The 26990-nt window shown below is 50.2% G+C and overlaps 2 protein-coding genes across 12 annotated transcripts; one reads left to right on the top strand and one right to left on the bottom strand.

Annotated features, from left to right (window-relative positions):
* Nucleotides 1-86: 86 nt before the first annotated feature.
* Nucleotides 87-3603, bottom strand: PIGC (phosphatidylinositol glycan anchor biosynthesis class C). Of its 5 annotated transcripts, none has more exons than XM_080824228.1 (3): nt 2887-3603; nt 2163-2237; nt 87-1464 (listed from the first exon to the last, which is right to left on the bottom strand). In XM_080824228.1, the coding sequence occupies exon 3, from the start codon at nt 1268-1270 to the stop codon at nt 377-379; it is 894 nt and encodes a 297-aa protein (XP_080680354.1). In that variant the 5' UTR covers nt 1271-1464; nt 2163-2237; nt 2887-3603; the 3' UTR covers nt 87-376. The 5 variants fall into 5 exon arrangements, with proteins under 5 accessions (XP_080680354.1, XP_080680352.1, XP_080680353.1 ...); XM_080824226.1 differs by lacking the exon at nt 2887-3603 and adding an exon at nt 2587-2667; XM_080824227.1 differs by lacking the exon at nt 2887-3603 and adding an exon at nt 2516-2648 and having other exon boundaries at nt 87-1496.
* LOC308355771 (uncharacterized protein C1orf105) lies at nt 2814-26462 on the top strand. 7 transcript variants are annotated; one of them, XM_080824232.1, is made up of 6 exons: nt 2814-3444; nt 3596-3681; nt 6917-7007; nt 20116-20183; nt 22853-22920; nt 26074-26462. In XM_080824232.1, the coding sequence occupies exons 2-6, from the start codon at nt 3620-3622 to the stop codon at nt 26217-26219; spliced, it is 435 nt and encodes a 144-aa protein (XP_080680358.1). In that variant the 5' UTR covers nt 2814-3444; nt 3596-3619; the 3' UTR covers nt 26220-26462. The 7 variants fall into 7 exon arrangements, 4 of the variants coding, with proteins under 4 accessions (XP_080680358.1, XP_080680356.1, XP_080680359.1 ...); XR_013968004.1 differs by lacking the exons at nt 20116-20183; nt 22853-22920; nt 26074-26462 and adding exons at nt 4071-4236; nt 7101-7208; XM_080824230.1 differs by lacking the exons at nt 2814-3444; nt 3596-3681; nt 6917-7007 and adding exons at nt 8194-9342; nt 13739-13813.
* Nucleotides 26463-26990: the final 528 nt, after the last annotated feature.

The following is a 26990-nucleotide window of genomic DNA, read 5'->3' as shown; positions in this document are numbered from 1 at the left end:
CATAAACCCACATATTTTCGTTTTCTCTTCACTCTCCACGCCCCTTCCCTCAGCCTCCGGCTTACAGAAAAATCGTGAGACAAGTTAATGGGTGTGTTATTTTTTTTAATAAATAGAAACCACATGACTTCATTTGTTACAGCGAATGAGAGGCAAGAATTCAAGAGGCCCCAGGAAGCTTCTTCCTCCACAAAAATAACAGAAAGCACAAGCACCTTCACCACCCAGGCCTTCGGTCACAGGTTTGTCTTTTGATCTCCGCTTCCCAACCCGCATCGGTACGTTGCTTCCAGAACGGGACGCTGCCTTCAAATCCTACACTAGTTGGGAGGCCAGTCCAGCAGGCTGCCTGCCTAACGGAATGGGAGTCTCTAACTTAGCTGAGAAACCTGGACAAGTCTTCTTTGATCTCAGCCTCATCCCAAGGCCCATGAATGTTTTCTTTAAAAAGCTGCAGGCGAATGAGGTAGAAAGGGCAGAGACAAGAGATGGAAACCAGCAGAAGGGCGAAGAGGATGGCTCCCACAGCGCTGATGGACAGGAGGCCTCCCAAGGCTGAAAACGCAAAAAGCAGCGTCACTCCCACGTAGCTGCGGGGAGTACACGCCTTCAGTTTCTTCTGTAACATGGGCCACAGGGCAAAAATCTGGATGGCAAACGTCACCATGATGAAGGCATGCAGGGACCGGGGCAGGCGTGACGCGAGGCAGACGGAAGCGAAGATGGCCATGTTCAAGGACAGCGTGCTGGATACGATGGCGGCATTGGCACCATAGTCAAAGAAAATGAGGTGGCCTAAGAGCATAAAGACCGACATGGCATAGATGGTGTCGGTGCTGACGGACTCCGTGAGGGTCTTCAGCACTGGCGAGAAACCGTATGTGAAAGTAATGAAAACGAGGGCGCTCTTCAGGTCAGCCCACCGCGTCCTCCCGCTCTTCTTCCGTCCTTCACCTCCGTCGACGAGATCGAACAAAACGTAGCCGATCAGTGACGAAGCCAGGCCAGTCCCGAAAAGCCACTGGGGGGCCAGAAGACCCTCATCCAAATACCACCAGATAACGACGAAAACGCAGACACTACACAGCTGCTGGACCACCACGCTGGACTCGAATACCACAGCCCAGTACTGGTATTTCCGGGCGTAGATGTTCTTCCGGAGCTCCTCCAGGAAACGCCGGTCCACGTAGTTATCAGGAAAGGGCTGGCGCTCATACAGAACCTTCTGCCACTTGGCCTCCTTCGTGTTCGTTACAGGCTGGGCGCACATGATCCTCTCCCAAAGACGCAGGCCGGTGCAACCTCCCTCGCACGAGTCCACGTGGCTCTTGTTCTCTATGAAGTTTTGAAATAAGACCTTTCTGGAAATTCCATGCCGTGCTGTGGCTGATGTCGTTCCGAGTTTCAAAGGCAGCAACCCAGGCCGAGCCTACAGTAGATGAGCTCGTTCTCTGAGCCAAGTTCCTAGAAAAAGAAGGACTGTGAACCTAGGAAAGCTGTGAAAGGTCAAGGGAAGGATGGAGTTAAAATCAAACCAGCTCGGTTTATTAAAAGTTGGAGCAAAACACATGCGGTGGCCACTTCATAATTATGGACACTGACATTTCGTCTCAGACTGGAAGTTATACCCCAAGCACACGGCAGCCGTCTGTTAGCTATTATTACTGAGCGCCTTCTGTGCTCCCTCCATTCAATCCCCACCTCTCAGGTTAGCATTAGCTCCCCCGTAATTAGCAAAATGCCTCGCACGGGGTAAAAACGCACACACCTGAGGTTCAAACTGCTCAGGTAACCTCAGACCCAATCAACAGTGGTGAACAACGGAGCCAAGTTCAACCCCAAGTCTGACCCCAAAGCCTCGGCCTGGCAACACGGCTGCCTCTAAACCAGTTACCTCGGGGTTCACATACCCCCGAGGCCTGCGGTGGGCTTCAGAGCACCCCAAACCCTCCCTGTCACTGTGTCCTTCAGCTGCAATTAATGCAATTTCTAGGGGCAGGATCCGGAGCTTCTATTTACTGAGATCTCAAAGGCATCGATTACTAGGTGGCAGCCTGGAGACAACAGTAAACCGCACAACACAGAAAGGCCCCAGCTCAGGGTTACTGGCCGAAAGCAAGGACTCGGAAACACCCGATTCTTGACCCATGCACCGGGCTTACCGGCCTTCCGAGTCACTCTCTACTGCAAAGGGGACTCTCGAGGCGCGAACACGACGGCTCCTTCGCAAGGAAAACCTGCAGGGTCAGAAACACCGGGGTCGGCCAGCGCGTCTGCGAAGGAAACTCCTCCTGCCCGACCCCCTGTCTCCACGGAGACCGCGACAGGCTTCGCTGCACCGGGAGACCCTCCCTGCAGCAGGGACCCCAGCCCCGGGACACCCCCCCCCCCACCGGCCGCCGCACGGGCCGCGCAGCCGAAAAGCGCAACGCCGCGCCGCGGGGTCCGGTCGGGGTCCCGGGGCGCCCCACGCACGCTCCCGAGCCTGCCCCGCCCGCCGCCGCCCCTCACTCACCAGCCTGGGGCCCGCGGGGGCCGGCGGAGGAGACAGCGGCCCGGAAACACCGGCTCCCGCCCCGGACCCACCTGCCCGCACTTCCAGGGGCTGCGCGGCTCGCGGAGGGCGGTTGCCGCCTCCTTCCCCATCCGGGGCGCCGGGGTCGCGGCGGCGGCCGAGCACTTCCGGGCCCGCCACCACCTCCGCGGCCAGAGCGCCCCCGCGCGGCCGGCGGAGTGCGAGCTCGCTGCTGCCCCCTCCCGGCGGCTCCCCCCGGGCGGACGCCCCTTCAGCGCCTAGGAAACAGCGCACGCCCGACCGAAGGGCGGGATGTGGCGTCCGAGCGCCAGGGACGGGCCTGGGCTGTCAAGACAGATCGTGAAACGTACTTTCCCGGGCTCCCGTGACCCGTCAGGCGCTCAGCTGGGGACTCCCCTGCGCCCGCGAACGCCCTGGGCACATCCCCCGGGGGTGCCCGCAGATGCCGCTCGGGGGCTCCCGACTCCGCAGGGGCCCGAAGAGACAGAAACCCCTGCTCCCTGGAGCACTGGCCAGAGGGGTGTCGTCTCCCCGCAGGACGGAGCCGAGGCTCAGGGCGGCCGCGAGTGGTCAGAGCCGCCCGCTGGGAAGCGCAGTGGCGGAGACGAGCGCCCGGTCGCCCGGGGCTCCAGCGCGCGGTTCTCCCCCGTCTGCTGCCCGGAAAGGGGTGGCGGGCCTGCGGCGGCAAAGCCTGAGGCCGACGGGAGGTTGCTCGCGTTCAGCCGACTCCACGGGGCCGCGAGCCGGTGGGAGCCAGGAAGCCGCCGCGGGACGGGGGCGGTGGAGCCCACCCGCGGCGCGCCCCGGAGCCCGCGAGCCCGACCCGCCTCCTAGCGGCGCGACCGGGCAGCCCACCGCGCCGGGCTCGTCTCCGCGTCCGCGGCGCGCGGGGAACAGTTCGCTGTCGGGTACGTGGCGGGGACTCGGGGGCTCAGATGTCGCACGTCCTGTAGAGCGCCGGCGGTCGCGTAGCCTGGCGAGCGTGGCGGGTCCCTGTGGTGACGGCAGCGCTCAAACGCAGTCCGTCCTGCAAAATGATCTCTTTCCATTTCTCTCCAGGTGTCTGTTCCCAAGTTTGGCAAGATGCCTTGGCTTAGTGAGGCCAGCCTCGTAAACAAGCCGCTGGTGCTCAGCCTCCCCAGAAGGTAACAGCTCAGCCCCCGGGGGCAAAGGTTGCGAGAAAGACCTCAGGGAAGACGATTTCCGGGGGTCAGTTATCAGAGGGGCAAATCGGCCAGTTGAGAAACCCAAGATGAGGGCTCGAACACCAGCAGTGGCCTGGGGTTCCCAGACCAGAGCGGGCACTGGGTATTGGCCTGGCAGGGGGCGCGGGCTCCACTACCCTCCCTCTCTCCAGCCTTCACTCCGCAATACAGAAATTTTGCCCCTGGAGGCTGCCTCTCCGACGCTTCTGCGGTCCTCGGCCTCCCGCTTTGTCTCCTCTCATTTTAACCGCCGAAGTGGAGAGAGTAGCGACTGCCCCACACCCGTTGGAGGCGACCCGCTCGCATCTCACCAGTCCTTCTGCTTCCAGACGAGCTGCTCCGGGGCCGGACTCTCGGAGGCGTCCGTGGGTTCGCAACGTTTCAGCGCCGACACTCGCAATAACCCGGCTTCCTCACTCTTCCCCCACGGTCGTCCGGGCCGTGGCCATACACCCTGCTCTGGGGACGGGAAATGGAAGGAAGGGGGAATGTGAGGTAATGTGGGGGCAAGTGGGAGACACCCGAAGGGACTAGGGGGACACGTACCCTCCTGCCCCCAGATGAGCGAGTCTCCGGGAGGGACGCGCTCCGCACATCCCCTCTCGGACAGCGTCGATTTTATGGCTGCTCCTTTCAAAAGCCACGTTTAAGCAGCCCGGCAGCTGGGCGCATTTTCAGAGCCCTCTGAAGGGCTTCCTGCTCTTTTCTGCTACTTTTACTTAACTTCGTATCTGAACTCTAGCTAATGTGAAATGGCCAATGTTCACCAATGTTCACCGTGTAACTAGGGTAGGAGCTCACTATCCCAGCTCGGCCCTGTGTCCCCTCAGATCTGCCCCTGCAGCCAGGAGTAGAGCATCACGGGGCGCGGCTCTCCTGTTCCCGGATCGCACAGTGTTGGGGTCGGACATAGGGAGGGGGAACAGGACGGGGGCCTGAAGAAGGAAGCCCCAGAACACAGTGGGGCAGCCCCAGAACACAGCCATGTCTTGGAATATCAGAAGGGACAGACTATTGACAGTCTGAAGGGAAGGGGTGGTTTTCCCTCTGGCCAGCTAACCTTGAGCTGGTCCTGAGGAGAAATTACCTCAGGGTCAGTGAAGCTCTGCTCATTTCTGAACGGGACTAGGGCGGCAATCTCAGCCCGCGTGAAGAGACACAGCACTTGTCTACCTCACAGACACTGGCCGGACGGACGCCCGGGATGGTGCCTGGAGCTTTCAGGGAGACAACACGGGAGTGCAAAGTCCTTTGAAAGGATGGTTTGTTTAAGCATCGACAATTCTTAAAGATTAGAAACTCTTCATCCAGTTAAAGCTCTGGGTTCCAGGCTGTTTGTTTTTGGCAAAAGCTTTTCCTCAGGCCTCGGTAAGATAGTGATAAACGTGCTTTAAGCATTTCCTAGTTTCGGACAAGCAGTTCTAACGCAGAACAGTCTGAAAAAGAGAAAAACACTTTCAGTGAAATGTACTCAGAGCCCCCCAGCCACAAGGCCCACGGACAGGCTGGAGGAGTGAGGCCCGGCTCCGAACACCGGGGCCTCCACAGACCTCCTTCCTTCGGAGAAGACGGTCTTGCCGCACGGAAGCCACACTCCTCCTCGGGCTCCGAAGCCCCCAGGTCACACTAAGGCCCCGTTGATCGGAGATCACTGAGGGCTCGGGCAGCTCGAGAGTGGCCTCTGGTCTCCCTAGGTCAGCATTTGGATGTCCAGTCCAAGGCAGGCTGTTCACGGGTCTAAGACAAAGGCAGTGAAGGGGCTGGGTCAGACCCACCGCCCCTGCTCCACCAGGGCCCGGGGAAATGGTGACCAGAAGTGAAACTGCGAATGCCTCGGGAATACCAAACTCCTTTCACATGCCTGAGTTATAAATGAACAATGAACAACGACCTCTTTCCTCGTTAGAGAGGAGAGGTGTTCCTGGCATGCCGAGTTTCCATTTCTGGAATGCTGGGGGCGTGCACAGTGTCGTGCACACAAGCAGTTTAGGACAACCAGGGCCCCTGCATGCCTTGGCCTCTGATATTGTAATAAAATGAAACAGCAGCCAGGAGGCAGGTCACACCCTGTGAGGAAAACTGATAGGGTCCCTGCAGTGTCACTGCTCCACCCCCTGACTAGAAAGAATGTTCCAGAGTGGTTGGAAGAAGAATCTGTTCCATGGGAAGAAATGAGCAGACACAGTGCCCAAGGACACAGACTCCAAGAAAGCAGACCAGGCATGGACGAACCCGGCACTTATTAAATATGAACTACTTCTACACACACAGCTCTTTCCAAGGAGATCTGGTTGCATTTCACCCATTACACATCTGCTCTTACAAACAACTTTTTCCTGCCTTTGTACACGGTCTCCGACATTTCATTGGTTAGTTCAGAACAAAAGGACAGAGAAGCTAGAGTGACTTACGAGGGCAAAGTCATCCTTTGGAAGCTGCCAAACAGTCTTGTGCCCTTCAGGACTGGAGTGAGAAACAACTCCCTGGGGTGTCCCCGGGGTTATCTCTGTTGGCAAGGAAAAACTTTCCTCTGCCCTTCAGGTTTCTTCTGGCTGGTCTGAGGATGAAGTTGACATGAGACACATTAATAAGGGAAGATCAAATTTAATTTTGTACATACAGGAACCCACGTGAGATTCCAAAGACAGTCAGACCAAGTGACTACATATGTCATTCTGAACTAAGCAAGGAGTAGGGGTTGGGGAGTCAAAGGGAAGGAAAACAATTCGCAGAAGGAAGGAAAGAGTCAACGATCATTGGTAAACAAATGTTTACTGGGCCATCGAGAAACAATGGGACCCAGAGATGAATTTCAGCAGACTTTGTTAAATGCCTCCTGGGCTACCTTACCTAGGTGATATTAAATTAGTAGTAAATAGTAAATAGTAAATAATAGTAAATAGCAGTAAATAATAAATAGTAAATAATCTATGGTGATAGCTCTCTTCCGGGAACAGGTCCTCTGTCTAAACTCTTTTGGGCAGCTAAGGGGAAGTTCAGCCTTTCTTCCCACGTCTTTTGGGCCTTGATGGTTTTCAGCTCAAAACAATCTGCAGGCCAGAGTGGTACATCTTGGGGTTGTCTGTTTTGACCCCTACGTCTCTGAACCAGCCAAGGGCTTGGCTCTTCAAACAAGAGACTGTGGTTCTAACTTGCTTTGTTTTGATTACTTCAGATATCCTCATGCCTCTGCCACTTTTCTGATTTCATCCAAGAAGGATATGAATTTGCCTATTTTGTTTCAAGTTCCAGATGTCTTATCTAAGGTACTCAATTTTTGCTTTTTCATTGAAAAGACACCCACAGTAGTTCTAGTATGACATTGAGTGTACATAAAAAGCTGTTTCCTATCTCCTTAGCAGAGCCCTGGGCCTGGAACATCATCACTCTTCCACAGACAGCGGAACGAAATACATAAATAAATAAATAAGCATCGCAGGCTCGCCCAAGCTCAAGGGCACTGGCCCTAAGAACAAAGGTTTCAATCATCCAAAAGTGAAAACAAACACACACAATCCTCTTGAGAGACAGGCCCCGAGGACTTCAGGGACTGCTGTTCAGCCTGTGTCCGGAGCCGGTCCTAGCTCCTGGAGACTCCGACCCTGTCCCATCACGGCCCTGGATCCCTTACGTCTCCCACGTGCACGATCCCACACCTGTGCAATTTCCTGTTGTCGCCCTCCTATCCCCTCCACCTCTCCGAAATCAGCTGTGACTGGCTCTTGGGCGACACTCCTCACCCTGGAGCACCCCGAGGGTTCCCGATCTTAGAGGTGCTGGTGCAGTCAGCAGTGCAAGGAGACAGAGGGAGGGGACTCCTGGGTGGATGAGGGGTTTCTCACCTGAGAAGTATACAGGGCAGCGTTCCTAAGCACTTGTCACAGTGCCCATTGTGGGGACGCCCCATCGTGGGGACAGCTCTGCTCAGTGAACCACCATTGGCCGGCCATCGTGTCAGGGGGTAGACGCCTGCTTAGGGAGGCCTCCTGTGGGTAGCGTAGATAGGAAGAGGGGTGAGTCCAATGCCACCTCCATGAATGCGCAGACCGCACAGGAGCACAGCTGCCCTGCAAGGGGGTGGGCAGGAGAGGAGGGGTGGGCAGGGAGCAGCGGGGAAGGGTTGCAGAGGAATGGGCTTCCTCATTCGATCTGGCAGGTGTTTCCACGGGGGGGGGGGGGGGAGCACCAGGGGAGCACAGACACTGACCTGAGGAAGGGCTTGAAAACATCAAGGAGTCTGGCCGCAGCAGCGAGGCATTAAGACTCTAGGCCCCCGATGCAGTGAGCAAGAGGCGGGAGAGGAAAGCACGACGGCCAGGGAGATACACAGAGGACCATCTTCCGCACAACTTAGAATTTCATGGTGCCAGAAGGGAGTTGAGAGAAATTGGAAGGGGAGGTGAACCACGAGAGACTGCGGACACTGAAAAACAACCTGAGGGTTTTGAAGGGGCGAGGGATAGGAGGTCGGAGGAACCAGGTGGTGGGTATTGGGGAGGGCACCGATTGCATGGAGCACTGGGTGTGGTGCAAAAACAATGAATACTGTTACGCTGAAAAGAAAAAAAAAAAGAATTTCATGGTGCGATGCTCACGGGTGACCACTAGAGAGCAGCCAAGAGCAACAACGTCCCCAGCCTGGGCCTGGAGGCTGAGACGGGCTGGGAATCCGGGGTCGGTACTCCCGCAGGGATGGGAGAGCGGGGCACCTCCTCGCCCTCGTCCTCACCGTGTGGGGGGCTGGCCCTCCACCTGCCTCTCGCCCTCTACCACTCTCCGCGCCTGTGTGAGAAAAACAGTGGCCCTTGCAGATTGGAAGGGCAAGGACGGGTGGAGAAGGCAAAATTTTACCTTCGCCGTCTTAGGGTTGTTGGCCGCACCAGAGAGTTTACTGATGTAAGGGTGACGGAGGAAGGCACCCCTGTGTTTAGTGCAAGTTTTACGTGGCACAGGAGCCCTCCCGAGGAAATGACCCGGAGAAGTGGCCACACCTGAGTGTCTGAGGCTGTGCTGAGCAAAGAGAGGCCACGGTGGGAAAGTACCTAAGACAGACGCGGCCCCTAAAGGGAGATCCCAAGTATTTTAACAGGGTCTGCGTGTACAGAGTTGCCCAGAGCTGCCTGGGATCATGAAGGCGTCCCCTCGGGCCCTGTGAGGGAAACACGGGCTTGGCTGGCAGCGGCTCCTTTCTGGAAAGAAACCGTGCTCTATCTGGTGGAGAGGAAAGCACTGTGGACCCTGGACGCTGTGTCTCTTCCTGTAGCCTCCGAATCAGGGACCCGCCAAAGGGCTGCTGGCAGCGCGGCAGCTACCAGACGGCCTGGCCTCTGGGCACCGGTGTGAAGGTCATGCCACCTGGCTCCCTTCCCTGTCCCAGTCACAGGTCAGAGGGCAGAACTTGGAACACTCACATTCCAAGGGGCACCCCTGCCCTGCCCAGGAGCTGTCCTGTGGCAGAGGCGGGTGTCTGTGTGTCTGGGGCAATGTTCACTGATGGACAGAGAGACGGAAAGGAAACAGAGGCACAGAGACCGAAAGACAGGAGACGAAGACAAGCAGCAGAAAAAAAAAAAAAGCAGAAGCGGAGAGAGACCCAGAGAGGTAGGCAGGGGCACAGAATACAAAAAAGGAAACAGAAGAGGAAAGGCAGGGCTGACAGAGAAGAAAAATGGAAAATGAACCCAAAGACACAGAGCCCCAACCCTCCCCCATCTAGGCAGGGCCCTGTGGAGCCGCAACTCAGGCACGACTTTCACCGGCCCGGGGCAGGCGTGGACTCCTCCAGACGCCCTGACATCCCGGGTACTGGCACCAGGGCACAAGGGAGGCCCAGACCTGACTTGCTCAGAGCTCCCCAGCCAGGCAGCTGGGAGGGTGGGGCCCATATGGGGGCTGCCGTGGAGACCCTGGGCCCTGGGCCTCCTTGCAGGGTCGGGTCCGCTGTGCAAGAGTCGGCCCCGCCTCCGCTCCCTCCCTCCTCTCTTTGATCCGGGTCTGTTGTTCCAGCCCAATGAGTCAGAGTCCAGAGGGGAGCCTTACTTGGGCCGCTTTCAGAGACCTGTGACGAAGAGCGGTGCCTGCCCCGGACGCTGCGGGGGCTGAGACGTGGCTGGGAAAAGGCACAGGATGGCAACTCCCAATTTTCTCACCACCTAGAACTCCTTTTCTTACTTCTGTCTCCCTGAATGTGCTTTGGAGAGCCTGTGACCGCCCCAGAAACTACCCTGAGTACTCCTCAGGCCTTTTCCTGTGTCTATGGACCAGACACCTGTAACTAAAGATAGGATTTTATTTTATTTTTTTAATATTTGACAGAGAGGTAGAGAGAGAGCACAAGTAGGCAGAGCAGCAGGCAGAGGGAGAGGGAGAAGCAGGTTCCCCGCTGAGCAGAGAGCCTGACTCAGGGCTCGATCCCAGGACCCTGAGATCATGACCTGAGCCGAAGGCAGAGGCTTAACCCACTGAGCCACCCAGGACCCCTAAAGATAGGATTTTAAAAGAAAGGAAATAATGACCACCACTGATCTGATGGTAATAAACCCCACGTGTAAGAAGTGCTGACAGTATACACATGCCTGTTGATAATACTATGTGTGGGTCTCAAATGTTTCTGAGTCAACCTATGAGTATTTGAAAAAACTGTATTCACTTTATTCTTTAATGGAGATGGCTGGTATTTTCAGACTGCAGGAAAATGTGTAATTATCGGAGGGTTTTTTTGAATATTGAAAATAGCTCTCGGATCGCTTTTTTTCCCGAGGGGTGTATGCCCTCGTACAGACCCTAAGAGTCCACTTTCTCCCTGACGAAAGGTAATCTTCTTTTGGCCCTTTAACCAAGGAAGCTTCTGGCTCACTGGAACTAAATACATGTATGGCTGGACCAAATCTCTCAACCCTTCTGGGTCACAATTTCCTCGTTGTGTTCATTGAAAGAACTGAACTAGGGGGCCCCGCGGGGTGTCTCTCCTGGAAGGTGGGAGTGGAAAAGAGGAAAGGAACAGAGGTGTCGAGGGGCAGGGAGGACGCAGGCAAATCCGTCAGCACTCCTGAGCGTGCTCACGAGGGCTACTTTTAAAATCACCATCTGGTGCTTTCACATTTTCAGTGTTTGTTATGTGGGGAGGTCAGTGTGCGAGGGAGAGGCGGAGGGAGGGAGAAGGAGGGAAACAGGTTTCTCTGTTTCTTTATCAAAAACTCAAGAAGGCCAAGAACTTGGGCCACGAGCCGACCTTACGACGAACCTCAGCAAGTATTGGCCTCAAACATTAGGACGTTCCCAGCCGCGACACGCGAGCAGCGGACTCGGGCTTCCGGGCCCGGCTGAGCTGTGCGTGGTACTTGGCCAGGCTACAAAAGGTTGCTCTCGCTTTCTCATCACAACTGCCATCTGCCATCCTGGGGACAGCTGCTTGGAAAATGAGAAGCCCGTTAGCATTTCCGAGCTGCTTTTCTTGGTGGCTCTGCGCCTACAGAGGATACAACCAGGGCCCGGGCTCGGAGCTAGCAGCCTCGTCTCCTGCCGTGCCTGGGGCTGCGGCTGAAGGGGCCTTGAGGAAACCAAGAGTGAGCAGCAAATGCTGCCAAGGGAGAAGCCCTTTGGCCCCAGGGCTAGGAAAGAAAGCAGGGCAGTGGGTGGGGGGAGGTTGGGGGAAGCGGAGGCCTGTAAAACGTGGCATCCCAGATTACCTGCTCCGACTTCCCTGCACACATAGAAGTACGTGCTATGGGGGATAGTTTAAAATCTCACAGTCGGTTAAGCGTCTGCCCTCGGCTCGGGTCATGATCCCCGGGTCCTGGGACTGAGCCCCACGGTGGGCTCCCTGCTCAGCGCGGAGTCTGCGTCTCCCTCTCTCTCTGCCCCTCCCCCTCCACTCGAAGACCTCCGGTGCGCCAGAGTCTTGATGGGCTCTAGGGATGCAAAGATGTTTGAGATGTGTCTTTGCTTTTCAAGAACCCTCAGCCTGGTGGAGGACACAAACACATTAAAAAAAGAAAAAGTAGAACAACAACAGAACAAAATGCAACAAAACGCCTCAGAAGTCTGTGATTGGAATCAGAACGGCAGGTGCCCGCATCGGGTTAGGGGTGTGCGGAATGGTAAGAGAGCGAGGAGAAAGCCATGTCTTAACCGATGAGGAGTTAACAAGGCTGGCCAGGACGACATACGAAACGTCTGTCTTCAGGCCCCACGGGATGGCGGTCGTCATGGTCGCGCAGCTCGAGTCACATCCGCAGCCGCCATCAACCTGGCAAGATCCTGCCATGCACCTGGGAGGCCTCTCAGATAGACCTGCTGCTTGATTTGCAACGAACTCCTATTCTTGTGTAGAAACCAGAAAACCAAAAGGGGGAGGGAATCCACTACAAGAAAGACAGCGTCTGCTGACAACACCACCGAAACCGGACCTGCCCCGGACGCCCCCGCCTGTCTGCGCCTTCTGCGTCCCTTCAGACTCAGTGTAAATGCCACTTCTCGAAGCCTCTCCTGACCCTTCCACGCACGGGACACGGTCTCTCATTCCCGAGGGCCCAGAAGTCTCATTGCTGCTTCTCTGGTATCTAGCCCACCCCGCCTTGGTCACAGTTTCCGACATGTATCTTAGTGTCAGAACTCGCGGAGGTGAGGGTTGGAAGGAGCATCCAACCCCCCACCCCCGGGGAGAGCCCCCCCACCCAGGGTATCGGGAAAGATCTGGCAGAAGCCGGAATCTTCCAGAAGCCCAGAGTCTCTGCCTCTCTGCCCACTGCCCATACCGGGCGGTGGCCCTTCTCTGCTAGCCTCAGTTCCCTGAAGCCGGTCTTCTAGGTCATCCTCCCACGCTGCGGCAGGGCTTCCTGGGCCGCGGGATGCCCTCCCCCCAACGTGTTCGCCCCAACACCTACCCGAGCATGGCCGGCTCCTGGAGCCCTTCTCAGACCCTTCCCTCCAGGCCCCGCCCCACCCCGTGCAGGTGAGCTCTGTGGCTTTTGCCGGGTTCACTGTGGCCTCCCCGTATTTGTGTCGCGGTACCTTCCCCACCGCTGGGCTTCCTCGTCTGCAGTCGGTGGGTGGTGAGCAGCTTGAGGTCAGAAGTCGTGTCTGTCTGGTTTCAGGGACCCCGGGACCTAACGAATGGGCAAATGAATGAATTTGTGTTTCTCCCTGGCCTGTCTTAGGGCCAGAAAATGTCTTATTCATGTTTGTGGCCCCAGCCCAGCCCCCTCCGCAGGCCTCACAATCCATGTGTTGTTGAGTGAAAGGATCGAGCTGTTCACACTCACACTTGAACATCCCAACCCACAACACTGTAACACTCGGTTGATTCTCTTTAAATGGCCTATAAAAATGAAAGGTATTTTCAACATTTGTCCAAAGAATCCGACTTCGTCCCTAGCTTTCAGTCCTCATACCTTCGATGATGGTGCCTCACCCGAAGGCTGTCTCAGAGGGTGAAGCCACCGGCAGACCAGGCCACTGAAGGTCGCCCTAGGAGCGCACCCCGGCCCCTCCCCGCGCGGCAGACCCGCATTCCTCCTCTTCCTCTTCCCCGCCCCCGCCCAGGGCAGCAGGACCCGGTCAGGCCACAGGTGTGCACACGTGTAGTCCGAGGTCAACAGGCAGTCGAATGGCCGGAGGGGCCTTTAATTCATACTCACTGTTTGTTCCCCGACCCTCTTCTCCCCCATGTTATGCACTTCCTATGAACACACCTCACGGCTCTGAGGTCAGTGTGAGTGAGGAAGGGTCAGTTGTACCCGTGCCACTGTACGAAGGGGTCCTGAGGCTACTGATCGGCCATGGATCACCCCCTCCTGCCCAAACTCTTTCTGGCCTTCCCAGCTGCAGCCAAGCCTGGCTTCAACCTCCACCTGGGCTGGGGCTGAGACCAGAGGCGCCCTGGGTTTTATGGAAGGCACGGCTGGTGCCCCTCTCACGCCTCCAGCCCTGCCCCCTTCTGTGCCGCCCCAGGGACCCGCCCCATTTCCTCACCTCGTCCCTTTCTCTCTCCCCTCAGGCCGGGAGGCTCCAGAGTAGCCCCGCGCTGGTCAGAAACAAGCGGCTGTGCTCCGCGTGTCGGGCGAGAAAAATGGTAGGTCGGGGGACGGCGGAGACGAGCGGGGTGTCCCGGGCTAGAGCACTGCCCCTCTCCCACCAGAGCCCGCTGGAGAGACAGCTCCCTGCAGGGAAGGCTGCAGATAAGGACCGGTGGGCCCGGGGAGCGCCGGGATCGGGCACAGTAGATGACCCGTCTCCAGGTTCAACAAACGCAGAGAGGATCCAGGGTGGGCGCGTCAGCGCGGTGGAGAGGAGAAGAGCCGCTTTGCTTCGAGATCCCCAAGAGACTCCAGTGCCGCAGGCGTTCAGGCGGCCGGGGAGCTTCTCCCCCAGAACGTTTCCCCAGCACAGCACAACGCACAGCCGTACAAGCACCTGCCTCTCCCCTCGCAGACCCTCGCAGTCACCGAGCAAGCGGCAGCATCTTCGCGTCCATCAATTCGATCGGCGCCTCGGAGCGGAAGCTAAGGAGGGGCCTGCAGCACCTTCCAGCTGGGGGGGGGGGTCTGTAGCTGGTGGTGCAGAGCCCGGGGCATGAAGGCTAGCAAGGGGATATGGAGGGAACAGGGACAAAGCTCTGTCATCGTCAGAGCTGCTGCAGAAAGGCCTGCGTCTGGAGGAATGTTCTACGGGTCCGAGCGAGGACTTGGGTCTGTTGAAGCTTGAGGGTTAGGGTCCGTCAGGCTTGGGTTGAAGGCGAATTTAGTTAAACAGGTAGGGTTAGGGTCGGGGTTGAGGAAGGGTCTCTCCCATCCTGTGGTTCTCCTTTGAGCCTGGGCTGACGTGCAACAACAGGAAAGGGAAGGAGCAGAAGAAAATCGGGAGACGTGAGAGCCTCCTTCGAGACGTTAATGGCGAAAGGGCTTCGACTGCCGGGATACGAAAGAGATGAGCAGTTTTGCAAAATCTTCCTGTGGGATTTGGAAATCTAACTGAAGCTGTGAACAAAGGTGCACCCGAATGTTACAATCCCTGCGCGCGTTCTGCTTAATTAGGGTCGCGGCGTTCGTTATTAGCACTGACTGGAATCTGGGAAGCCGGGGTCGGGATTTCTCCCGGTCTGACTCCCGGAACCACTGTGTCCACATTTAGAATGCACTGACCCTGGGCCCAGGCTGGCTCTGGCCGGCTGGCTCGCCCGGGACTTGCGCAGCTGCTCTCCTTCTCAAGGCCTCTTCTCCGACCTTTGCCCGCGCCCCGGCCCGACTGGAGGAGAACCACACACCGTGGTTTTACCCTTCACCGCAGAACCCCAAAAGAAAGCCCTCAAACGCCAACGTCAGACCAGTGCCTGCAGACCCCGGTGAGAAGCTGGCGACGGTTAGAAAATGAGCAGGAAATAGAGACCCTTGCTTCACTGCGTGCCACAGCGCTTCAGCTTCCTCCCGGGGTGGGGGCGCTGAACATCTGCCCTAGTCACTGAGACCTCTCCTTTCTCAGCGGGGGGCCGAAGGCAGATGCTGGGGAAGATATAAAAAGACTCCTAGAAACAGAACTTCCTCAAGCCGATAAAGCATATCGAGGAAAAACCCACAGCTAACATTGTGCTCAAGGGATATTGGATATTTTCCAGGCTGGATATTTTCCCCTAGATCAGAAACAAGACAATCTTGCTGCTTCTGTTTAACATTGCTTAGGGCAGTTAAGACAAGAAAAAGATATAAAAGACAACCAGATTGGAAAGGAAGACATAAAACTGTATTTGCAGATGGCATAATCTTAACACCTAGAACGTCCTGAGGAACCCACAAAAGACGATTAAAGCTAATAAATGAGTATAGTAGGCTTACAGGAAATGAGATCAACATACAAAAATCAATTCTGTTTCTATATACTAGCAATGAACAATCTAAAAATGAAATTAAGAAAACAGTTCCATTTAAAATAGCATCAAAAATTAAAATACTTAGGAATAAAATTAACAAAATATATGCAAGACTTGTACATCAAAAGCTATAGAACATCATGTAAAGAAATTAAAGAAGACCTAAATAAATGGAAAAAAACCATGTTTACAGGTTTTTAAAATGACAATACTCCCAGACTGATCTCAGTCCAATACCTCTCAAAATCTCATATGACATTTTTGAAGAAACTGATACGCAGATCTTAAAATACCTATGGAAATGCAAGAGATACAGTATAGCTTAAACAATCTCAAAAACAAAGAGCAAAGTTGGAGGACTCACCCTTCCTTGGTTTCAAAACGTACTATAAAGCTACAATAATCAGGACTTTGTGGTACTGGCACAAAGATAAACATATAAATCAGTGGAATAAAATTGTGAGTCCAGAAATAACACCTTACATTTGTGAACAATTAAAAAAGTTTTTTTAACAGGAGAAAATGAAATTTAATTACGTAATATGGGATCTCCATAAGAATAAGAGGTCCCGAACAGTTGATTTTTGACAGAGGTGTCAAAACAATTTAATGAGGAAAGAATAGTCTTTTCAGTAAACAGAGACAATTGTATGTCCACATGCAAAAGAATGAAGTTGTGTCCCTCCCTCACACCATACACGAAAAATAACTACGCGTAGATCAAAGGCCTACTTGGGAGAGCTAGAACATCAAACTCCTAGAGGTAACCTGGGTGTAAATCTTCATGACCCTGAATAAGGAAAGGTTTCTTAGATTTGACACCAAAAGCACAAACAAGAACAAAAACGACCTAAGTTTGCCTTCATCAAAATTAGAAACTCTTTTGTTGCAAAGAACACCATCAGGAACATGAAAAGACAACCCACGGAAGGGGAGAAAATGTTTGCCAATCATGTATCTGAAAAGGGACTAGAATCCAAAATATATTTTTAAAAAGTTTATAACTCAGGAGTGCCTGGGTGGCTCAGTGGGTTAAAGCCTCTGCCTTTGGCTCAGGTCGTGATCTCGGGGTCCTGGGATCAAGTCCTGCATCAGGCTCTCTGCACGGCGGGGAGCCTGCTTCTCCCCTGTCTCTGCCTGCCTCTCTGCCTACTTGTGATATCTGTCTGTCAAATAAATAAATAAAATCTTAAAAAAACAAACAAACAAACAAAAAAGTTTATAACTCAACAATAAAAAACCAAACATTCCAATTTCAAGATGGACAAAAAATTTGAATAAACATTTCTCAAAGAAGATATACAAGTGGCCAATAAACACACAAAAAGATGTTCAACATCATTAATCATTAAGGAAATGCAATTGAAACCATAATGAGATATTATTTTACACCCACTAGACTGCCCATAATAAAAAGTGGACAATACAAGTGTTGGCAAGGATATGGATAATTGGAACCCCCATACATTGCTGGTTGGAATGTAAAACAATGCAGCTCCTTTAGGAAACAGAATTGGCAATTCCTCAAAAACTTAAACATATAGTCAACATATGACCCAGCATTACCAGCCTAGGTCTATACCCAAGAGAACTCAAAACATATGTCTGTACACAAACTTGGACAAGAATGTTCTTAGCAACATTATTCATCATAGCCAAAAAGTGAAAACACCTCAAAGGTCCATCAACTGACAAATGCATAAACAAAATGTGATCCATACAATGGAATATTATTCAGCCAGGAAAAAAGAAAGTACTTCTATACGCTGCAAGCTAGCTAAACCTTGAAAACATTTTGTTACATAAAAGAAACCAGACAGTAAAGGCCATGAGTTATATCTATTTTATTTATATGAAATGTCCAGAATAAGCAAATCTGTAGAAACGGAAACCAGACAGCGGTTGCCAAGGACTTGGGGAATGAATGAATGAAAATGGGTGCTAATGAGGACAGAGTGTCTTTCTGGGCTGTTGAAAATCTTCTGGAAGTAGATAGTGGTGATTGTTGCACAACTTTGTGATGCTACTAAAATCCACTGAGTTGTACACTGAGATAGTGAACCTTATGGTGTCCGAATTTAAAAAAAAGATTAGCACTAGAAAAAAAAATTTTTTTAAAATAAAAGCATAGATGGGGCACCTGGGTGGCTCAGTCAGTTAAGTATCTGCCTTCAGCTCAGGTCATGATCCCGGGGTCCTGGGATGGAGCCCTGACTGAGCCTCCCTGCTCAGCGGGGAGCCTGCTTCTCCCTCCCTCTCCTCCCGACTAGTGCTCTTTCTTGCTGTCTCTCTGTTGCTCAAATAAATAAAAATAAATAAATAAATAAAAGCATAAAATAGATGAATATCAGAAAAATAAAAATCCTAATAGGACTTGGCTTGTCTGACCACTCATACTCCTGGGTATGAGTACCCTGGGCCAGGAGTTCAGTTATTTAGTGTGGAAGAAATTACCTACTGAAAGTTATGGCTGTGAGTCAGCAGGGATATCCACCTTAGTTTTATGTAAATTATCTCTTATTACATGTCTGCTCCAAACAGCTCATCTTCCCCTTAAAATATCTATTTCATAGTCCTTCTGTTACGTGCATTGCTCTCCAATACACACTTTCAAGCCCCTTCAAAGTGGGATGTCAGACAGGACATACTGTGGGGATCCATTGTTTAACGTACGTATGTTCACTGGTTTCAGAAGTCTGTTTACGTAACTGAGTTCATTTCAACGAGTATTTATTGACTGCCTACCACGGGCCAGGTACTTAGGTAATAGCTCAGCTACAAAGGAAAAAAAAAATAAAAGAATTAGACATAAGCCCTACCTTTAAGGAGCCAGTGGGTGAACAAATAATGATACTACACTGATGAACAGAAGAGAAAGAGACCTGGTAGGATGGGGAATGGAAAGTAGGAGAACAGGTATCTGGGAAAAGCATGGAGAGTAGGATTCAGGGAAGTCTTTCCCAGAAGATGATGCATAGTTTTCAAGACTGAATAGGAGTTGCCCACATGACACACTCCTTCTCAGGGACAAAAATGCTGTCTTCGGTAGCTTTGTTCTGGGGCAGGCCCCGATAGCCCACTCGTGCCTACGATAGCACTGGCTGGATTGAGGGGCTTTTGAAAAGGGGTCATGCTAATCAGGAGAAGGTAGGGTTTCCTCCACCTTTCTTGGCAACAGAGCCAACTTCAGAAGAAAATTTAAAAAGGCGATGTGTCTCCTTCATTCTCGTCCCTTTCATGTATCTAGAAACCTCCTCCCAGGTTCTCACCAAAGACTTCGCTGCCCTCACGTCTTCCAGATGCTCCTGTTACCACATCATTCCCCCCCCACCCAGCTGCTTCTCCTCAGCTAATGAGTTACAACAATCTGATTAAGTACCCTAAGTGACTGGCATTTCTACAGACCTGATGTTCAGATTCTTCTCTCTCTTCAAGCACCTCTGAAGGCCTTTAACCCATAGTAACTTGCAGGCTTGTTGTGTCGTGCATTTAAATCACGAGCCCCTCCATGAATAGCCCGATTGAACACCTGCACCACATCCCGTGATTATCTTGTCATTGTCATGGCTAAGAGATCTTTTGAGAAAGGGCGGGGCGGGGGGGGGTGTTTCTTAGTGAAAGCATAAGCTTCAAAAGAAAACCAATATTTAGTGACGCTAACAAATCTGGAAAAGTTCAAGAAAATAGTGTCTTAATCAGGAATACTGTAACTGTATAATTTACTATAGTCCTCTAGGAAGGGCGCATTTAAAATCAAATGTGCTTCAAGGTGGGTTCATTCATTCACTAATTTGATCAACAAATATTTCTTGACAGGCACTGTGTTAGAATCTGGAAGTACAGAAATAGGGACACGGTCTCTGCTCCCTTGCAGCTGAAAGTCTATGAGGGAAAACAGACACCAAGCAAGTAAATACAAGAAAAACCTTAGGAATATGTAAAGATTTTTTTTTTAATTTATTTGAGAGAGGGACAGTGTGAGAGAGCATGAGAAGGGGGAAGGTCAGAGGGAGAAGCAGACTCCCCGTGGAGCTGGGAGCCTGATGCGGGACTTGATTCCGAAATCCCAGGATCATGACCTGAGCCGAAGGCAGTTGCTTAACCAATTGAGCCACCCAGGTGCCCAAAACCTTAGGAATATGTTGGTAGAGGAAGCCTAGGGCACAGTGAGAAGGTAAGACAGAGGACCACCTAACAGTGGTCCAGGAGTCAGTGATGTCCGAGAGAGGCTGACAGGTGATCTGAGACCTGAAGAATGTTGGGGGTGAGCTAAACAAAGAGAATTGGAGGCTTTACCAATCATGAGGTTTCTAACTTCAAAATCTGATAACCAGGGAAGAACATGGACCCTATAACTTATGGGCAGGTGATCCTCTCTGGTTCATTCATATCACAAAATAATATAGAGTGATTCCAATATTAAATACAACTTGTGTTTGTTAAGGCGGTGCATTATTTATTTAAATTGGAATAGTTTTGGGCAATGTTCTAAATGAGACTTTCTTTCTCAGGTACAGCCAAGAACTGTGATAATCCCTCATAATCTGAAACCATCCTTTGAGAATTTTATGAGTCATAGGTAAGTTTAAGATTTAAATCAGAACATTATTTCAATTCCATTTATATCAGTTGGGGACACAGGACAATGGACTGAAAAACATAATAAGTAGAATGTTCAGGGAATGCTTAGGGAATGGGCTTCTCCGCTGAATTCATTTCCTGGTTAAACCAGAGAATTAGACCAGAAAAGTTGTTTTCACCTTTTTGCTTGAACAACTATTGCAATTATGATAGAAAGTATCATCGGCCTTTCCACCCTCCCAAGAACAGTACTAAGAGGATACGAGATTCCTTTGGTAACTCAGGCAGAGCTAAGTACAAATTCTCCACGTAGATGACTTCTGTGATTCAGAAGGTGTGGGACATCACACATAAGCTGTTCTCAGCCCATCAGTTTGTCTGGTTGTCATTTCCTACTTTCTTATCAAGATCAACTATATAAAAAATAAAATCCAGTCAGAATTTTGTTTAGTTGGATACCAGCACCCCCCCCCCACCACGTGTTTAGCTCTCAGAAAGGGAAAAGGGACTTTAATGAAGCTTTTACTTCATTAGAAAACTGGAAATACAGACTCACCCTGGATAAGACACCAGTGTAGGTAGACTTGCCTTACAGCAGATGGTTGGAATGTAGGCATACAAACAGGGTCGGATTTGAGGGGATTAACCAAAAAAGTTATATGGGATCCAATGACACTCCTTTTTTTTCCTCATAGAGAAAGCAATAATATGGAAACATCGATGTCTTTTTGTAACCTTATGTTGGACAGCAGTAGATGTTATGATTCCTTTCATGAAATTTGCTCCAAGCTGCAGTGTAGATTCAGATACGTGGAACCCATGTGCTGGGCGCCTGGCTCAGAGAGACAGGGTCAAGGAGGAATGGGTAGTGTTTTTGAACCCAACACACTCCAGCACCGATAACATTTACCTGCAACTTTTCCAAGGCTCCTATCAGATCATAATAAAACTAATTCAAATAAATATTCTGTATAGACTTTAAATAGAAAACAGAACTATCTAAAGTCTGGGATTTCTGAGCAAAAGTTTCACTCCTCTGTGATAGAAACTTTTGAGATTTGTTGCCCCGGTTCATTTATCTGGCAAGTCTGGTATTTTAAATAAAGTCCCAAATTCCAGAATCATTACCTGTCATTAAACAAGTAACTCATTCCTTGAGCTAGACTAAGGATTGAACCAAAACTAAAATCACGTCTACACCAACCTGAAGTGTCATTAGATGGTTCTTTTTTTTTTTTTTTTTAATGTAATGAAGGAAAACAGACCACTTCTGTTTGAGATTTAGCTCGTGTGACTATAAAGGAGGGTCCTGGTTCTGTTTGTAGCTTATAAAATCTGTCCTCATGGTTTTTGAGTCTCACTATATATATATGGGGAGGTAGAATTGTCCTTACTGAAATAAGAGTTATTACAAAGTGACTTTAATTGTAACCATTGTAGAAGTTAAATGATGTTTGTTGAATGGAGGGAATGAAGGAAAGAAGGAGGGAGGGAGGGAGACAGAGAGGAAATATGAGTGGGGAGATATACATTTGTTGAATTATAGTGCAAACAAATCTTAAATTACTCAGTCTCAGACACCTTCCTGTTTGTTCGACATGGGTAATAGAAAGAATTTTTCTTTTCCTTAGTCCCACTGATTCTTCCAATGGCAACTGAGTAAAATAAACTGGCCAGATGGGCCATATTTTTGGTAGCAAAGTAAAAATAATCTTGGAAAACCTTTGTAGAAATGGAGACAATGAACTGAATGCAGAGCCCATCAAAGTTTACAGATTTGTCAGTCTTCAGAACTTCAGCAATTCAATGTAGAGATGGTTTGGACTCGTATCATTCTGGTCAAGGGTCATTTCCACAGTCTCAGCCACCAGGAGAAATAGATGTGGTCAGAACACATTTTCTCTAAAATTGGAAGGTGAAATAAGTGATGGGGATTAAGGAGTAGACTTGTGATGAGCACTGGATGATTAAAATAAAAACGAGCAAACTAAATAAATAAAAATATTCTTTATAAAAATTGATTAGGGGCGCCTGGCTGGCTCAGCTGGAGAAGCGTGCTACTTTTGATCTCAGGGTCGTGAATGTAAGCTCCATGTTGGGTGTAGAGATTACTTACATACGTAAATATTTTAAAAATTTATTTAATCAAAGTTGGAGTGACAATAAAATATTTCTAAATGGTTCCTGTCTTGCTTTAATAACACTCAGCAGTGGAAAAACCAGTCTCACCGAATAATATTGATGGGAATAAAAGAAGAGATTTTAAGACAAAAAAATAAAAATAAAATAATAAGAAGGTTCTCACCAAAATATTCTGTTTTGCACTTGAAGGGTAGATTAGTGATCTGGAAGAGTTGTTCTTTTTTTTTTTTTTTTCTGGAAACTGGAAGATTCTTGATTCCTTCTGTTTTTAGACCACACATGATCTGAAAATGAATAAAATATTTTTTCCAATGAAGTTTTTCTCACAATCCTTAAAAGTGAGAGAGCTTGAGATGTGGTGGTCTCTGGCCCTGTCATCTTATACTGTAGCCAACTGGTCTGAGCACCAGGTTAACAGGTGCTGGTTTCAAGAGAGCATCTGCGTTTTCAAATGCATAGAGGCACATTCCTTTCCACCAAGCCTTAGCCACATAACTGATGTGTTTTCTTGCTTCTTCCAAACAGAATGATGAGTCTTCATCCACCAAAAGCCCAGACTGTAGCCAAACACTCCCATAATGACATCTCAACAGGTTTGTGTTCTTTTAGCGTACTTATAGCGGGGGGATATCCTACCCCCCAAGTAGTAGGATGCAAAGTTTAATCCCTAAGCTCGTTTCTCAATTTTCTGAACAGGTTCCCCCTGTCTGCCTCTTTCTCTTTTCACCTCCTGCTTAAGGCCTGTTTTGATTGCTCTCCAGCCCCCGCTTCAGGCCAGCCCCTCCTGGCCCCCCTCCAGGCCTCAATGACCTTCATCGGCGCCTTGTTCCTTCCCAGGTCTTCTCCAGGCCACAGGGATCTTCCCCATTCTTTCTAAAGAGCCCCATAATCTACCTGCTGAAGAATTTTCATGGAAATGGGGCTCAAAGTAGGTAATTCCCTTCCAGGCAGTTTAGTTGGGAAAGGAACTGCATCCCCACACCCTTGGAATGGCCTCTCCAAAGCCCTGAACCTCCCACCGCACAGGCCTCCTAAACCACCTGCCTTCTGGCAGGGGCCCAGTGCTATTCTTAGGTCCATTTGCTATTAATAGACAAAAGGATCGTGGCTTCAGTTCCGGCTTCAGCATCGACCTATGTCTCATCTCTTAAGAGACATCAACGCTGAGCTGGTGAAGGTGGGTGCGGGTCATTCCTTGGGAGCAGCTCAAGGGTTTAGTGCAGTAGAGGCTGTCATGTTAGTAAGTTTATCCATCTTCTCATTTACTCCCATATTGACTGAGGCCACCTCCAACTTTTCTCTCACTTGATATACACAATAAGGAAAATCGAGATCCCTTATTTGCTTTATACAAATGGGAAAGTCTGAGCTCCTTCTGCAGGGGAGCTAGCCAGAATTGCCGGAGAAGACATCCAGGGAGGAGATTTGAATAGAAGAGATATCTTGAAGGGAGGCTAAAAGCGCGGACCACAGGCTGGGTAATCAGTTTGGAGATATTCACAGGAGCAGAGTGGAGGGAAAGACGGCCAGTCCCAGCGAACCCCTTGTTAGGTGTCTGGAAACATTGGCCTAGCTCATGGATCTCATTTAGCCGAAATGAACTAAAGAGCCAAGAGCTAGGAACATCCATCCAAGAAAACTCCCCCTCCGCCATTGGCTGGTCTGGGACCACCTCACTCTCTGGAAGGCACGGGAACATTGGGGGACAGGCGTGTGCGCTTGGTTTCAGCGTTCTCATTTCTGGTCACACACGCATTCTGAGTTTTCCTTGAACATGGAGTTTTTCAGGCCTGCCTTGCAAAGGAGTAGAACACACACACACACACACACGCCTTTCCCTCAGCAAGAATGTTTATTTTGTGATTCTAAGGGCAATGCGATAAGATGTCTTTCATCGATTTATTAACCATGAGAGTGTAGTTCAGTCACCAATATAAGAGCTAGACTTTGTGTACATAAGGTCAGCACATTATGTTCTTGGACATATTGTGACTCTTGCCCACGGAGTCCATCCGAGGGCGGCGATCTTAGAGGCAGGACTTCAGGGAGAGAGCTGAAGGAGCTGGCTGGGAGCTGAAGCTGGGTACATCTACTGTCCATGCCAGCTGTGACATTTCTGGGCTGAGCTTTGCTCCCGCTGGTGCCCTCTGAAGGGAGGTAAAAGCACTAGTCGAGAAGCAAGGAGCCCTGGGTTCAGACCCTAGTCTTGCTGCACAGAACCGGCCAAGTTGTTTAAACTGTCTGGGCCTCTGGGTTCCCACCTCTGAAGCCAGAGGAACCTTCTGCTGTCCCGCCTCCCCCTCACCCCCCCACCCCGTGCGGCTCCTCTCCCGCCCCTGAGAGCCAGACTCAGTACGAGCAGCCTTCACCTTTGATCAACCCAGAAAAACTGCTGAAGCTGCCACCCACCTGTGGACATGCTACAGAGACCAAATGGCTGACTCATCCCAGCGAACGTAACTGCCGGTCATTGTCTAATTCCTCTCCTTGATCACAACAGTGACTTCTAGTATGTTTCTGTATTCGGATAACCCTTGTATATGATCAGTAATTATTAGTGAGAACTAAGTAAACAGAAAGAGCCTATCTCCAGAAGTTATGGGGATTTCTTCTGGATCCGTTTATCTTGACTCTGGCGTTGAGTCCAGAGTACCATGACACGTACAAGCTCCTGTTGTCAATAAACATCAGGAGAGACGTGAACAACCTGCCTTGGCCTGCCGCTGGCACGTTGGTGTGACATGGTTCAAAGATCACCGGGCTAGGATTAAGGAGATCTGGGTTCTGGTCCTCGGTCCATCAGTGCCTGAGACCCTGGACCTCCGTTTCCTCTTCATTACAGTGATAAGACCGAACCAGATCCTAGGTCTGTGGTCTTGCAACATCTCTTAGCTCTCATTCAGCTGGAGTGAGGAGCTTTTCCAGAGAATTCGGGACTCCAGTTCCCTTCCATTCAGTGACTTCCAACAGAAAGACGTTATCCTTTAAGCAATGTGTTTTCTGGGAAAGCTGAATATTCACCAACATTTTTGTAAATAAAATCAGATTTTAAGGTCAGGAGGATGAGGATTTTAAGGAACCCTAGTTTACATTATTTCATGAAATGAAGGTTCCTGTGCTCGCTTCGGCAGCACATATAATAATAAAATGAAGGTTCCTTTTGAAATGCAAGTGCTATTGTAGACTTTTTGTTAAGATCATGTTCGGTTTTTGAAGATAGAACTGTGTATGTGTCCCTGAAAAGTCTTCTTTTTTTAATATGTATTTTTTAAAATTTTAATTCAATTAGTTAACATATAATGTATTATTGGTTTCGGAGGTACAGGTCTGTGACTCATCAGTCTTATGTAACACCCAGTGCTCATTACATCACATGCCTTCCTTAATGTCCATCACCCCGTTACCCGGTCCTGAGAATTGAATCTTCTTTTCCCTTTAACGCACGTTATAACTCCAGACACATTTTATATTCACTTTTTATTTAATTGACGATAACTCCTAATACTTGAATTTTGTTTCTAGAATTTTGTTTCTACTCTTTTCTGACCTCTTTGGTAAGATTTTTAGGACCTTAAAGCTTCTGCGGGATAAGATGGTTCTATTAAAAGGAATTCTTATGTGAATTTTGAATCTGTTTTATAAGGTCCAAAAAAAAAAGTCTTTGGTGACCTTTAGATATTTTGAGTGTCTTTAAAAATATATTCTAAGAAGCCCTTGTTTTTCCTCCTCCTTGCACTATCCTCCAGAGAGCGTTCACTACAGACTGCCCATTCTGGGCCCCAGGACAGCCGCCTTCCACGGACTGCTGGCGGACACCTACGCAACCGCGCAGGAGACACGACTCTCCTCCTTGCCCAGAAAAGAGCCAGTGGGCAAGACAATGAGGCAATGAATGAGTGGTCGGAGCTCACCACCTTCCGGACTCACAAAGAGAAAACAAGTTAACCAAGCCAGTTTCTGACAGAATAGCCTAATTTCCTCCTGTCACCAAAAAGGTGACTCACTTTTGCTTTCTTGAGAGTTGCTCAAATTCTAGCTCCTGCCGCTGTCTTCTCACTCACTTTTCCTAAAAACAAGTGGTTTAATTTCCGTGATTGTAAAAGTTAACTGATTAAAATGGAACATGTTGAGTGTCAGGTTTTTTTTATGATTTGTCACTGTGCTGTGGTAGACAACATCCTTCTGTTTCTAAGATTTGGGTTTTCTTGCAAATTATTTCAGCTCTTCTTCAGGGCAGGGGGCTGGAGATGGTTCCTGGAGGTCTCTCGTGAGTTCAACCTATTATGAATACAGGAGAGAAATGGAGCTCACCCTCCTGTCCTCACCTCTGTCAGTTCAGTGGTAGATGACAGGAGACTGTGACGTAATGGGAAAATACAACTCCCGAGGACAGGACACGTGCCTTGTCTCCCCCCCCTCATTTAGTGCCCCGTGTATTACCGGATACTCATCTGATCTTTGCTCGCTCCTATCTAAATCACGTGCTTGCATTTTGTTCTTTGGTTACTTTGGTTTGAGAATGTCTACCTTCAGCTCTGTCTTGGTCCATGTGTCAGCAATGTGAGGGAGACAGAGGACAACTCTAGGCTTGCAAATATTGTATTTATAGGCAGAAATGCTCCACATCCAGCTTAAGGAGGGCTCCAATAAAAAGGGTCTCGTC

The sequence above is a fragment of the Martes martes genome (genome assembly GCF_963455335.1).
Source record: "Martes martes genome assembly, chromosome: 15".
Lineage (NCBI taxonomy): Eukaryota > Metazoa > Chordata > Mammalia > Carnivora > Mustelidae > Martes > Martes martes.
Note: the sequence above shows the minus strand (reverse complement) of the source record. Positions and strands in the feature narration are given on the sequence as shown.

Excerpts from the sequence above, each read along its gene's own strand:
- PIGC (XM_080824228.1), bottom strand. The coding sequence starts at position 1,270 with ATGTGCGCCCAGCCTGTAACGAACACGAAGGAGGCCAAGTGGCAGAAG.
- LOC308355771 (XM_080824230.1), top strand. The coding sequence starts at position 9,235 with ATGGACAGAGAGACGGAAAGGAAACAGAGGCACAGAGACCGAAAGACA. Across the intron at positions 13,814-20,115 it reads CGTGTCGGGCGAGAAAAATG|GTACAGCCAAGAACTGTGAT; the intron begins GTAGGTCGGGGG and ends TTTCTTTCTCAG. Across the intron at positions 22,921-26,073 it reads CCATAATGACATCTCAACAG|AGAGCGTTCACTACAGACTG; the intron begins GTTTGTGTTCTT and ends ACTATCCTCCAG.